Raw genomic sequence first — 14,212 nt, forward strand, 5'->3', positions numbered from 1 at the left:
TCAGGTCACCCTAAAATTGTTACCTCTTCCCCTCCCGCCCCTCCCCACTATTTTTAAGAGCATAGATAATTTTAAATCTCTATAAAACAGTATTATTTCACCCAATCGATTCCTGTATATAGTGCATTCGGCTTCTTCCCAACATCGTTAAATTAACTCGGATATTATTTGCATGCTATTACATACAAACTTTTAAGACTCGTGTAATTTTTTTTTCTCTTTTCTAAAGGATTTTAGGGTTTTTTTGTTGGTTTTCCTTTTTTTTTTTTTTGTTCATTTTCTTTTTCTCGTAAATCACCAAGCAAAATATAGGCTCAAGGAAAAAAAAAAAGAAAGAGAAACAAAAAAGGCAAAAAACGAACTAATTTTCTACATATTTACAAGGGTGAATAAGTTAAATGTGGCTCAGGTTTGCCGGCCGGGAATGGGGGGTGGGCAGAGGGGCCGGGCAGGGCGCAGCGCTGCCGGGGACCCCCCCGGCCGATCCGTGGGGATCCCTCGAAGAATAAAAATCCCAATGGAGGGGAAAACCCGCAGGGAAAGGTGGGGAGAAGCCACCTGGATGGCGCTGATGCTCCCGGGAAGGGGGGCGGGTGGCCGTACACGTCCCGCATGCAGGGCTGCCCCCCACTCCCCCACCCCGGGACCCCCCACCCCGAGTCCCGATGGGTGGGTGCATGGTGGGAGGGAGGGAGTTCAACTTCCCCTCCCCAAAATTTGAGTGGGGACTTCATAATATTAATTTTTTTCCATTTTTTTTTCTTTTTAAATATAAGCGGCGGGTTTGCTCTCTCCCCGCATGAGGAAAAAAAAAAAAAAAAAAAAAAGGGGATCCCACCCCATCCCACCAGCCCGGCTCACATGAAGAAGTCAGCGGCGGCTTTCGGGGCGGTGGATGGGGAGGGCTCCCGCGGGAAGCCCCGGCCGGCCAACTTCTCATATTTTTCTTTGTACAGATCCCTTTCCTTGGCCAAGCGGGTCACCTCCTGCTTGAGCTGCTCCACCTGGCTCTGCAGTTGGCATTTCTCGTTCTCCAAGATGTGCCGTTGCTGGACCCGCTTGTAGCGGCAGGATTGAGCGTAGCCCCGGTTCTTCAAGGTCCTCCTCTTCTGCTTGAGGCGGATCACCTCCTCCTTGCTGAAGCCCCGCAGCTGCCGGTTCAGCTCCCGCACGGACATACTCACCAGCTGATCGTCGGAGAACCGGTCCTCCAGGCGTAGGTGGTGATGATGATGATGGTGATGGCCGGGATGGTGATGCGCGGCCGGCGGCAGCTCCTCACCCCCGAAGGGCTGAGGTCGGAAGGGCTCGTACCCTTGGTGGTGATGATGATGATGGTGAGGGGCACCGATCAACGCCTCCACCGCGTCCTCCGGCGTCAGGTTGAGAGCTTCGGGGTTGAGGTGATGCTGGTAACCCGACATCCAGTACAGCTCCTCCAGCTGCTGTTTGGAGCCCAGGGAAGCGGCCGTGGTAGCCGGGGGGCCGGGGGCCGGTTGCCCACCGGGGCTGGGAGCGCAGAAGCTGGGCGAGGAAGGCACGGAGGAGCAGGGCGTGCTGAGCGGGGTGGACGACAGGGACCCGGCGGGCAGGCGGTGGCACAGCCGCTCCGCCTCCGCCGGCTCCTTCTTCACCTCGAACTTCATCAGGTCGAAATCGTTCACGTACTCGATGGCGAGGGGGCTCGTGGGCAGCTCCGCGCTCATGGCCAGCTCCGAGGCCATCTCAGTCCATGGAGGGACCGGGGGGGGGGAGCCCCCGGGCACCGCCGCTCACCGAGGGTCCCGCGGGCTCCGGGAGCCTCCTCCGAGCGGGCTCCGGCACAAGCGGCTGCCCAGACCGGACCCCGAGACCCTCCGATGGGGCTTTGCCGTGGGGTTCAGAGGGGCTCCGGGACCTTCCGATGGGGCTTTGCCGTGGGGTTCAGCGGGGGTCCGGGACCCTCCGATGGGGCTTTGCCGTGGGGTTCAGCGGGGCTCCGGGACCCTCGGACGGGGATCTGCTGCCGGGCACCGGGACCCTCCGGCGAGGCTCCGCTGCAGGGCTCACCGGGCTCCGGGAAGTCCCGACGGGACTTTGCGGTGGGATTCAGCCGAGCTATGGGACCTTCTGACGGAGCTTTGCGGCGGCGTTCAGCGGGGCTCCAGGACGCTCCGACCGAGATCCGCTGCGGGGCTCAGCCGGGCTCCGGGACGCTCCAATGGGACTTTGCGGGGAGGTTCAGAGGCGTCCGAGATGGGGCTCTGCTGCGGGGCTCAGCCGGGCTCCGGGACGCTTCGCCGGGGCTCTGCTGCGGGGCTCAGCCGGGCTCCGGGACGCTTCGCCGAGGCTCTGCTGCGGGGCTCAGCCGGGCTCTGGGATCCTCCACCGGGGCTCTGCTGCGGCGCTCAGCCGGGCTCCGGTGCTCGCCTCGGACGGGACTTTGCGCTGCGGTTCAGCCGGGCTCCGGGTCCCCAGCCGGGGCTCCGCTGAGGGCTGCGGGGCAGCCACCTCTCTCCGTCGGGACTCGGCTCGGCTGCTGCGCTCCGGGACCCTCCTCCGAGCGCCACGGCTCTGCGCTCCGGCCGGGCGGGCTCCGCCGCTGCCTGCGGCCGGTTCCCAATGGCGAGGAGCGGGCAGCGCCCTGCCCGCCCCTTCCTGCCTCCCCTGGCACCTGCCCCGGCCCCACCTCCCCGGGCTACCGAGCCTTCTCCTGCCTCCTCCTCCTCCTCCTCCCGCCGGGACACGGCGCCCTGGGGGCGGGGGCCGCTCCCCTGCCCGCCCCTGCCCGCGACCGGCGCCGCCGCCGCCGGGAGCTCAATGGAACTCGCCGCTTTTTATACGGGGAAAACGAGGCACGGCCACGCCTACTGAGGCGAGGCTAAGCGCTTCCAGCCTATCAGCATCCCGAGAACCCTCTTGGATTTTCATATCCCCATGGCAACGCCCCCGGGGCAGCTGTCAATCCCCGGAGGGGAGGAATGCTCCGGGTGTCCCCTGGACCCTCTCGGCCTGCGCATCCCAAGGTGGGGCTTCATCTCCCACCCTCCGCCCCGAACTGAGTGTGGAGTGGGGAGAAACATCCTAGAAATCCTGATTTCCTACTCCCCAAAAAGGGAAAATATCCAAAAAGGAGTTACTGAGCCTAAATTGGGTTTGGTGCCACCTCGCTGAGGGACCACAGCGTCGGAATGCAGCCCCTTCCCCACCTCAGGAACAGACCAGGATCCTTCCCGGAGTACTTCCATCCTTGCAAAAAGTCAAATAAATTTAATTTTGGGGATTTTTCGGGATTTTCCATAAGCTGTTGGTGGTTAGGCTGCAGCCACGTGCACCTCTGTACTCCAGTGCTGCCTCTGGTTTCGGAGGTGGCATCGCACCTAGCACAGGTGACATCCACCCATGAATGAGAGTGTCACCAGATGGAGGACCAGGATTGCCATCTCAGCACCTAGAAAATGTGTCACTGGCACTCAGAGACAGCTTGTCAGGGGGTTTTTGGGGTGCTAATGCCACCCCTGGGTGAGGCCCTGGTTGGGATGTGGCCATGCTGCTCTATCTGCAACCTCAGGGCTGCTGCAGCCTGGAGGAACAGGAATGGGAAACCGAGGCACAGGGAACACCATGGAGCGTTCCCACCTAATCCCAAGGGATGAGCAGGTTCATCCCACAGAGGCTGGCAACACCCACCCACTCATCCCCTGGGGGTCCAGGATTGTCTCTGTCACCCACAGGATGAATCTTGGGTCCCACTACATCTCAACTTGGCTGCAGGATGTGGGGGGTGACATTCCCCTCATCCAGCCAATCCTGCTTGGGGACTTGGGGACAGGGGACACTGCTCTCCATGGCTGCTAACTGACCCTTTGGATATAGGGTCAAATTAATGCAAAAAAATGTGGTTTTTGAGGATTAAAACATTTATCCCACTGCAACTTCAGCAATTAAAATCTCACATTATTGCTTATGCTGGATCTGGCCTCTGGGGAGGGTCCATCTTTCTGCTGCTAATTGGGTCAGGGCAGGGGGAACATTTATTCCCCTTGGGAAGGGTCATGGATGCAGGCAAAGCCCTAAACATGACCCCCATTCCCTGGTGATCCTGGATGTTATCCCATATTGGACACAGATACCCCGCTTTGGAATCCCCAAACTTGAGCATGACTTGAGGGAGGGGGCAAAGAAGTGGACAACAAAAAACCTTTTTTGTGGGGTGGTTTTAACCCTTTTTGCTTCATTGTGTCACCCTAAATCCATCATCATCCCGCCTGTATAGCAGGATACTGGGATCCTGCACTGGGAAAAGATGGGGTGCCACCTCCTTTCCCCTGGCACCACGATCCTCCCCAGAGCTCCCCAGAGCTGCTCCACACCAGCAGCTGCCACCCACACTGGGACAGGAGCCACCAGGGGATTAGGACTGGGCCGGGCTCCAATGGGGCCGTGGCTCCCCAGCGACACCCCCGGGGTATTTTTAGGAAATGCCCATGGCATGTCCCCAACCCTCCCCGCCACGCCGGGCCCGTCAGCTAAGTTTACTCACAGGCAGTCAAGTGACATAACCAGGTTGGTGGCCTCGGGATGGTGGCAGGATGGCGTCACCTTTCAGTTTTAGAGCTCGTGTGCCCCATCACTCCTTGGAGCAGGGCTGGGTGCCCACCTGGGGCTGCCTCAGTTTCCCTGGATGGCACACGGCTCCCATTTGGGGTGTTGCTGGCTTGGGGACAGTGACCTCACCCCATGGGAGGGTGGTGTCCACCACGATGCACCCCACGGAGAGAGGGTGGGACCATCTTGGTGATGCTCCACCAGCACCTGCCCCACAACCCAGTGTTGCTGCAGGGTCAGGAATTTTGGGGCGGAGGGTGGAAATCACATTAGGAGGAGGATGAGGATGAAGCTGAGGAGGAGAAGGTGGAGAAGGAGGAGGGCAGAGAACAGCCACCCCGATGACAGGCAGAAAACTGATCCCGGCGGGTGACGTTCACCCGGGCACCTGCTTCCCCGGCAGGGGACCAAGAGCGCTGCCAGCAGCACCCGCCACGGGAAGGTTTTTCCGGGAAATGTTTATGGAGCCCTCCAGAAACTCCACCCTGTGCCAACCTCCCAGTCGTGGCACCCCCCCGGAAATGTCCTTGGCGGGTCCCCGAGCCCAAGAGCGCACCCCCGGCTTCACAGCGAGGAGGGATAAATCCCACTGGAACCCACTGCCGAGGAATTGAGGATGTTGGAGACAGAGGGGGAACCCACCGGAGTTCAGTGACACCTCTCCAGGGGCCGCGTTTATCCCTGCTTGGAAATTAATCACCCCCAAGCAGAGCTTTAACGACAGCCGGCTGGAAATTCCAATCCTCCCCGGGAAGGGAGCAGCGGTGCCGGTGGAGCCACCGCTCCTCATTGCCTCCTTTAATTAGTGCAGCACGAGGATTATCCTCGTTAGGGATCCAGGGAAAACCAAAGCTCCCGGCCACCACTGGACATCCCTGAGGATTCACAACAGCACCGTCTCCTCCAGGGTGGCTTTTAGGGAACTTAGTTAGGGGTTTTTTTTAGGATACCACCACGTGAAGAATCATTGTTTCTGGGTGGAAAGTTTTAATGATTAAAAAACTAAGGATTTAGGGATCAGAGTGACTCCTCCACTGGATTTGGATGGATATTTGATGGGATGTTCATGCACTGCTGAAAAAAGAGGAAAGCCACAGGGAGGCTTTTCCATCCCAGGGGAGGAAACTCTTTTATTTACATATCAAAACATGGGAGTTAACAAAAGACATTTTCATATCAACAAAAACCACAATGCTTTTATTAAAAATCAACTCGTTGGACATACCCTGGGGCACAAGCAACATCCCAGGGTGAGGATCTGCTGGTCCTCCAGTGCCTAGGGGATGTTGTGGATTTGGGATGGTGACAAAACCCCTCCATGGGGGTCACTTGGTGAAGGGAACCCCCCTGTGGGGACCTGTTTGGGGGGTGAAGCCACGACCCACTGGCATTTCCTACCCTATCTCTGATCACACCTGGATCCTGCATCCCCAGGGAACTCCAGTCCTTCCCAATTCCCTCTGATACCTTTTCCCCACAGGATTTTGCCTGAGGGGCTGTGGATGAGCAAATCCTACAAATCGCATCTGTGTGGGAGAACAGCCCCTGGCACCCAAAAATCCCTTGGGAATTGTACCTATGGATGCAAAACCCCATTGTTCCAGTGTTCCTTCATTCTGTCCCTGCTTGGATTTGGAGAGCCCCCAAAAACCCCCAAACCCTGGAGAGTTGGCTTGGCATTCCCAATGGAGCCCAAACCCCTGCTGGGATAGGGAGAGGAGGGGGTCGGGTGCAATTCAGGGAGACCCCAAAATGCAGATTGTGATCTCAGCACCACTCCCAACACACTTCCATGAGGGATACTCTCAGCTCCAGGAAATCTCCTCCCAAAAGCAAGGGCATGGAGCGGGATGGGCTCTTGGAATGGTGGGATCAGGGCTGTGGGGGCTTTACACCCAATTACATGCCAGCACAGCGACTTGTCCCTGCCTGACACATCCCAACTTGGATGTGGGAATGTCACCTGATGGCATTAAACCACCTCAGGTCCCCCTATCCTGTCCTTGCGGCTGGGACAGCACCAGAAGATGGATGGGGATGGGGAGCTCTTCCCAGCCCCACAAGCATCCAAGGAGGTGGCAGGAGTTGCCTTCAACAAACCATCTGAAAAGGTCATTTATTGGTCAAATCAAAGATTCCAAACAAAGCTGCTCCCCTGCAGGAACGAGCGGTGCATTCCCACGCTGCTGCCCGGCTCCGTGTCGCAGTGACATCCCGGAAAAGCAAGAGGAGGAGGAGAGGGGGTGCCATGTCTGGACATGGCATCCTGAGGTAGGTGCCAGGTCGTTCCCTGGCTCTCCAGTTCCTGAGCTGGTCGGCTGCCACAGGATTGGGATGGACTCACAGCCGGGGCTTGATCTGCAGCCGTTTCCCTGAAGGGAGGGAAGGGAATGGTGATGGTGGGAAAGGGGGGAACACAGCTGGATATTCCCAGGCTTCTCCTTGCCTGGTCATGGGAGGGGGTTAAAGCACTGGGAAATCAGGAATGTGGGTGGTTTTCCACCCTGGCAGCACCCACTGGACTCACCTCTGCTACCCACAAGGGAGCTCTCGGAATCCTGCAGGGATGTCCTTGGGAACATTCTCCTCCTTTTGGTGTTGCCTGGGAAGGAAAGGACGAAAAGAGGAGAAAGTCATTGAGGCTGGCTCGGGTCATCTTGGGAATCCCATTGAATGCAAGTGTAGGAGTGTCCTAAGTTCCTCTTCTGCTTCACATCCCCCTTGGCCATGTCAAGGATGGAGGTGGCTCATTCCCCAAATCCCTGAGCATCCTCAACTTCCTCCAAGTGGTACTCAGAGGACGCTCCCCACCATGGAGCAGCAAATCTGCTGCAAAATTCACAAGTTATGGGTGAAAAAGAGAATTAAAAAAGATCCAAACCTTCCCACCGATGAACATCAGGACCTGCTTTGGTGCTGGGATGGAGCCGTAAAGAGCTGAGCCTCAGCAGTCATCCCCCTAAGCATTCCCAGCATCCATTTAGGACGCTCCAGGTGATGTCTTCTGCTTGCTGGAACATGGTGCGTCCTCCAAAGAGGGTTCTGGATGCTCATGTAGAGCCAAAACACCATGAAGTGCCTCTGGGAGGTGACCTCCTTCCAGGACAAGTCCAGCATCGTCCCATGGACCAAGGTGGACACAGTGAAATCCTTCTCTGTTTTAAGCACAACACTGGGAGTACCTTTCTGCAGGTTCTCCTGTTTTCCCTCCCCAAAGGGTTTGGGGAGGTGTTTATGGGGTTCCATGTACCAGAGTGATGGGTGGGAAGGAAAGTGGTGGCCACTTGGCCACAAAGATGAATGAGGATGGAAAAAAGTGGAGGTTTCCCAGAAGAAAAAGGACCCACAGGTTTAGTGGGAAAAGTTCCCCTTCACTTGGGATTAATGGAGGTGGAGAAGGTCGTGGAGAAGATGGAGGGAATCCAGCCCAAACTCCCTTCAGATGTTCTGTTGCCCGTGTTCCTGCAAAATTCTGCATGGCACTTCCCAAACAATGAACCCAACCTGGAGGTGGGACCAAGGACACCTTCAAGCAGCCTTGAGAGCCCAAAGGAGAAAGTTTTGGGGGCAGGAGAGGCAGGACAGGTGAGGACCCAACAACGGGGAGTCTCCAAGAGTTTTCCTTCACTTTCCAACTTGGATAAACAAACTTGCTGGCAGTCGAAGGCGCTCTGGCAGTGATTCATCGCTGTGGAGTTAATTTATGGAAAATAAAGAGGGCTCATTTAGCACCTTTCCACCCTTAATATAACTCCCATACATCAGCGGGATGCACGGCAGACACGGCGGATCTGGATATTCCTCACCGGCAACGCAGCCAAATCCGGCTGGGATTTGGGAATGGTGACACGGAGCAAAACACCCTTGCATCCCCACCCTCCCAATTTTTCCCTTTGGCATCCAGCCAAGTGTTTTTTCCAGCCTGGGATCTGCGAATCCCAGCCCGGTTGCTGGAATGAGGGTCCGGAGCTGCTGGTTGTCACCTCAAGGGGTCAAAATCAGCAACTCCACATTCCCGCCCCATGGTGTGAGTTCAATAGGAATGGTGGGAAGAGCTCAATTCCCTTTGAATGAGCCAGGGAAAACTTCCTTAGCTGATATCCATGAGGCAGCTCAAAGCAGGTTTGATTACAGAAGTAGAAATATGGATTTATTTCTTTGGGAGAAGAAGGGAAAAGGTGATTTTTAATTCGACCATAATTAACTTCCTGACTTTTGTACAGAGCCCACGGGGCCAAGATACTTCCAGAGCATCCATGCTTGATTTCCAAGAGATTCCTCAAAAAAATCAAGGTGGGAATGAGAAAATAAACCCAAAATCGGTCATGAGAGGGCTAAACTGGTTCCATTTCTCCCCTTGGATGGAAGGAGATGGAGGAAGGATGGCACAGTCAAGGAGTGAACACCACATCCCAAAAAAACCCCACGAGGGAAAACCTGTACCAAACGGGGGTGTCACTCCACTCAACCCTGGCAAAGGAAAAGATATTTTTCCAGTTTTGTGCTTGGGAGATCCTGCAAATGGCGTGATCAATCTTGGGTCGCATCTCCAGCTCCTTCACTCTCTCCCCCTGCCGCCTTTCCCGGCATTCCGGGAGCGGCGCAATCCATCTTCCAAGGAACCAGGTATATAATTTCTAGTTAGCGAAAGCAACCCCTTTTTCATTCCAAAGACTGAACAGCTTCCGAAGGAGAGGAACCGAGGCCGGATCACGAGTTTTCCATCGAAACCCAGGCGGTTTTTGCTGAGCTTGTCAGGCTCGTCGGAGAATTAGGACTTCCAGCGCTCTTCCTCCTGATGGAAATCAACATTTATTTTGCCTAAGCCTAAGAAGGTGTCAGGCAGACGGAGAAACTTGCCACTCTTCTCCAGGAAAAAAGAGGGGAAAGGAGGAAATCTAATAGAAATATATTATCAAGTCTGAGGAGTGGACAGTGCAGTAAATCACACTTCAGGTGGCACCATTAGATTTTTCAATAAAACCTGGTTTTCCCCCAGCCAGAGCCGAGCGGCTCCAGCTGCATCCAACAGGGAAGTTAAAACCAAATTTGTTTCATCCAGATGCTGATCCGAGAGGGATTGAAAGGGATTTCAAGGTGGGGAATCCTCTCGGATGAAGGGTGAAAGGAGGTGGGTCTGGGGCTGGATCCCAAATCCTCTCCCTGCTCATCATCCCTGATCCATGAGGGATTATGAACTGGGTTTTCCGCAAGGTAAGGAGGTGGAAGGCAGCTGGAGATGCCCCACATCAGGGGTGAAGATTCCCAAACCCCAAAGCAGCGAGATACAGGGAAAGATAACTCCCTTGCAGCTTTCCAAACTTCACCATCCAGCAGGAGAAAAGCTGGAATTTTGTTGGTTTCCTTCCCTCAACAACCTGATGGAATGTTTGATCTCTGTCATTCTCCTGATGCCACCAAAGGGTTTCATCCTGTCCTGCATCTTCCTCCAGGAAGGTTCAGAGCACAGAGATGCATCCACAGAATTTTCCTGCTGGATGCTCAAGGTTTAACACCATGAGGAGAAATTCCCCCCAAACACACTTTCCCTATTTATTCCCAGAAGAAAAATATTCTTTAACCCTTCCTTGTATTGGAAGGGACCTTAAGGACTAATTTCCATGGGCAGGGACATCTTCCACTTGTCCGGGTTGCTCCAAGCCTCATCCAAACTGGCCTTGAACGCTTCCAGGGATAAGACATCCACAACTTCTCTGGAAAACCTGTGTCAAGGCCGCACCACCTGGAGATGTTTGTGACCCCACAGAGAAATCAATTCCCTGTATTTTATCCCCATTGCTTCCTCACAAAAGGGACAAACTGCCCCAAGTCCTGCTGGGGTCAAAATGATGCCAGCTCCTGTTATTCCAGGACAAGCCACTCATGTCCAAGCCCTCCAACCCCAACCATGCAGATGGTTCATGGAAAGCTCCAGGGCATCTTCTGACACTGACTTGACTGATCAAAGGCTTGGTTGCCTCACCTGGTTACCAAAAAAAGTTCTGGAGCAAAGATTTGCTGGCAGAAAAAGCCCTGAAGGAGATGCTGAAGGCAATGAAGATTCCATGGGACCCAAGGGGGACTGGCCACATCCACATGGAGGGCGGCAGCACTGGACATCTCCTAAATTAAATTTGGGTTGTCCTGTGCAGGACAAGGAGTTGGACTTGACAGTCCCTTCTAAACTGCGATATTCTCTAATTCTCAGATTCCTGGAGCTGGGAATGGTTGGATCAAGCCCCGCCACCAAGGCGGCAGTGACAGTGGCACTTCCATGCCCTGTTGGGGTCATCTCAACCACAGCGAGAAAAGAGGTCAAAATCCACAAAATTCCCAAATTTATCCCTCCAGAAGTAGAAGCCGTAAACAAACCCAGAAGCCGCCGCCGCCGCACACTCCCCGAATTCCTCGGAAGCCGAGGCGGTTGAGCGTGCTCAGCGGAGCCGTTAAAAAAGACTGGAGCGAGCATCTTCCATTAACGTTACGACCGTGAAATATGACAATAAAATGACGGCCGTATGGTCCCAAATTTGCAGCCCGCCGAGCTGCTCGGGGTTTATCGTCACTCAAACGTGCAGAGAGCTGTAAAATGTTTACAGAAAGGGTCGTTTGCGGCTATAAAATCCTCTTTTCTCTCCTAAACAAGGCTGAGCGGAGCCATTTACAAAGCCCGGAATGTTCATCGGGGGAGAGGGGAACATCTGTTCTCTCCAGGAGTTTGCAGTGATCTTCTCGAACAAATTAACTAAAATGGGTGCTTTCTAATTAAATTAGCACTCGATTGGAATGGTTTGCATTGGTGCAATTAGCGCGGGGAGGCCAGTTAGGCTCCAGCACAGGCGATTTAACTGGAAGGTGAAATATGGAAAAGCCCATTACCTGGAAAACAGGAGTCGGAGGGGCAGGGAAGCCTGTTCTCCCTCTGGCTCCATGCTCCTGGGTGGATAACACAAGGTGAAGGATGGGATGCCACCAAACCCGCTCTTCCCATTTGGGATGCTCAGCTGGCAGCAGTTGGCTGTCCCCGTGCTACACGGATTGGCTTTTTAGAAGATGCTTGGAAAGCACCAGCGCCCTCAAATTACAGAATCCCGGAATCATTTAGATTGGAAAAGACCTCTGAGATCAACCTTTATCTGATCACCACCTTGTCAACAAATCACTCTTCCAACCCCAATTTCCAGACTCCTCTGGAGGGTTGGGAACGTGCCAGTGGCTCTGCTCCACGCACACAGAACACATCCCTCCTTTCCAGTCCCTTTTTCCTATATCCTGAACCCAGACCCCCACTGAGACCCTGAAAGCTCACGCTGTTGCCCACACTGGTCCTTAAAGGTCATCCCCAAACTCCCTCCCTGCCCCTCCCGTGTTTTTCCTCATTCCTCTTGCATTTCCCAGGATTAAAAGGGCATTTTCTCCAATTTGAGACTGTTTAACCAAGGAATTAATCTCATTCCTTAATAACAACCTGCCCTCCTCCTTATCTACCATCCCAATAATTTGTGTGTCAACTTCAGGCTTCACAAGCACAAACCCAACATTATCGATGGCACAGCTGCCCAGATCCCACCCCCAAATCCCACCACAGACTCCAGCTTGATTTCCTACAGGAAAAGAGCTACACAAGCTCATCCTGACCACCTCCTCAGCTCCACACTCAATCTCAGGATCACCAAATATTCCGAAGGAATACAGGAATATTGGAAGGGATCCACAAGGGTCATGGAGTCCAGTCCAAGTGATGTGGCCACCACAAAGCATTTGGTCCTTTAGAAGCATCAATCCCATGTCCTCTAGGGATGGTGGCCAGGGTCCCTCTTATCCCATTGGATTTGGGGGTTTCTGGGGGCTGCTGTGCCTTGAAATCCCTTGGCTGGGATTAAGATGAAACCCAAGGATGGGGAAACCCATGGAACAACATTCCTATGTCCAGACTCGGCACACCACTGCTTTGGCAGGGAAATTGCCTCATCATCAGATGATTTTACAGCCATCTGCAATTCCTGCCTGATTTTCCTTTCCCATGGATCCTCCAGCATCCACTTTTCCAATTCCATGAGCCTCCCTGAGCAAAGGAGCACAGAGGGATGAGTGCCCTGACCTCGTAGCTGCCAGCTTCACCCAGCCTTCCTGATGACATTCCCAAATGAACCAGCTCCTCCTCATCCTCCCACCCAAAACGCCTGGAAATCATCCTCCCTTGGATGCACACACTAGAATTAAGAGGAAAAGGATGCCCTTGCTCCTGAGTTACTCCTGGCTGCCAAGTGTATTCCAAAGCATTTCAACAGTCTTCTTGTCCATGAATTAATTGTTCCAACTTCATCATGGAGACAAAAATCTCGGTTAAATCGCTGCTTTGGGAACACTTCCCGAGATCAAAAGGGAGTTGAACCAGGGCCAAGGAAAAGGAAGAAGGGGAGAAGAAATCCCTGGAAAGGGAAGCTGAGTGTTTCACTCCGTGTTGTGGAGAGGAACATTCCCAGCTGGAATGGTCCCCTCACTGTGTCCACCACACCGTGGTTCAACAGCACCCGCGCTCCCCTGTGACTTCGGGAATATGTTGCTAATCCTGGGAATTCTCTTTCCAACAGTGTTAAGGCACCTCAGCCCTCCCTGGCTTGAAGCAGCTGAGCCAGGCACAGCCTCACAGATCCTTATGGATGGTCCTGTAAATGCTTCAGCCTGGCTTTTGCAATGGAATTCATCCCTTATCCCTGTTCTGGCTGCATGGAAAGCAGGGATCAAAGATGGAAAAGGGTCACACTGAGTCAAATCTTATGCCAACAGAGCTGGCAGCACGAATTTAATCATTATTCCCACAAAATATTGTGATTTCTGGGCCCATTCCTGGATGGTGCTCTGGAGATGAGGCTGTGCATCCCTCTGGAGAAGGATGGGAGAGGAAAAGGGAAATGTGGAGCATCCTACAGCCAAAAACCTCCCACTCAGAGCTGGGAAGAACCAGGCACAATCCCGGCCTCACCATCTCCATCACCTCTGCTCCTGGGGGTACATCCCTGGAGCACCCCAAAATCCCATCCCTTTAGGGATTTTCCCACGGCAGAGCTGAAAGAGGAGAGAAGGAATCAAGGAGAACACTGGAGAAGCAGAAGCTGCTTGCTCTCACGTGGTAGAATTCCTAAAGAGTTCTGCTCATCCTAAACTGTATTTCCCAAAAATTTTACTGACTTCAAAAGTAGATAATCCCAAACTAACAGCTCTTCTTTTAAACTTCCAACTTGCCAACACTCCACCCCACCTCCCATTGGAATATTTTTTATTGGAAAGCTTCCAAGCTACTTCCTGCTGGGAAACAGGTGTGATGGATGGTCCAGAGGTCCTCCAGAGGCAGAGCATCCTTGCATCCCACTAAGCACCTTCTCTATAGAGCAGTGAAGTGATTCCATCATGGAAACGAGACCAGATTCATAATTGGATAATTTACAGGATAAGGAAGGAGTTGATAAAATAAGGGGACAAAGTCCTGACACACAATTTTGGGAACAGACACAAGTATTTGTGCCCAGATGGGAATCCTGACTGCCATCCCAGTTTGGACTCCCAGTCTTAACTGGTTTGATGACTCACAAAGAACATGGATCCCATCAAAACTCACGGAGAA

The 14,212-nt window shown here is 53.8% G+C and overlaps 2 protein-coding genes across 3 annotated transcripts in view; both read right to left on the reverse strand.

The window, feature by feature from the left end:
- Positions 1 to 674: 674 nt before the first annotated feature.
- MAFA (MAF bZIP transcription factor A) lies at positions 675 to 2,773 on the reverse strand. Its single transcript, XM_030971702.1, has one exon. It carries the CDS (start codon positions 1,722 to 1,724, stop codon positions 858 to 860), a length of 867 nt encoding a protein of 288 aa, XP_030827562.1. The 5' UTR covers positions 1,725 to 2,773; the 3' UTR covers positions 675 to 857.
- A 2,926-nt stretch (positions 2,774 to 5,699) lies between these two features.
- The window catches only part of ZC3H3 (zinc finger CCCH-type containing 3), a 127,001-nt gene continuing 118,488 nt past the window's right edge, over positions 5,700 to 14,212 (reverse strand). For both annotated transcript variants that reach the window (XM_030971857.1, XM_030971858.1), the window contains 2 exons: positions 7,115 to 7,189; positions 5,700 to 6,959 (listed from right to left, as the gene is read on the reverse strand). In XM_030971857.1, coding sequence (XP_030827717.1) covers positions 6,928 to 6,959; positions 7,115 to 7,189 — 107 coding nt within the window. In that variant the 3' untranslated portion in view covers positions 5,700 to 6,927. The remainder of the gene's footprint in view (positions 6,960 to 7,114; positions 7,190 to 14,212) is intronic.

Source organism: Camarhynchus parvulus, chromosome 2, assembly GCF_901933205.1.
Source record: "Camarhynchus parvulus chromosome 2, STF_HiC, whole genome shotgun sequence".
Taxonomy (NCBI): domain Eukaryota; kingdom Metazoa; phylum Chordata; class Aves; order Passeriformes; family Thraupidae; genus Camarhynchus; species Camarhynchus parvulus.

Bases quoted from the DNA above. Each gene is read 5' to 3' on its own strand.
- MAFA (XM_030971702.1), bottom strand. From the start codon at position 1,724: ATGGCCTCGGAGCTGGCCATGAGCGCGGAGCTGCCCACGAGCCCCCTC.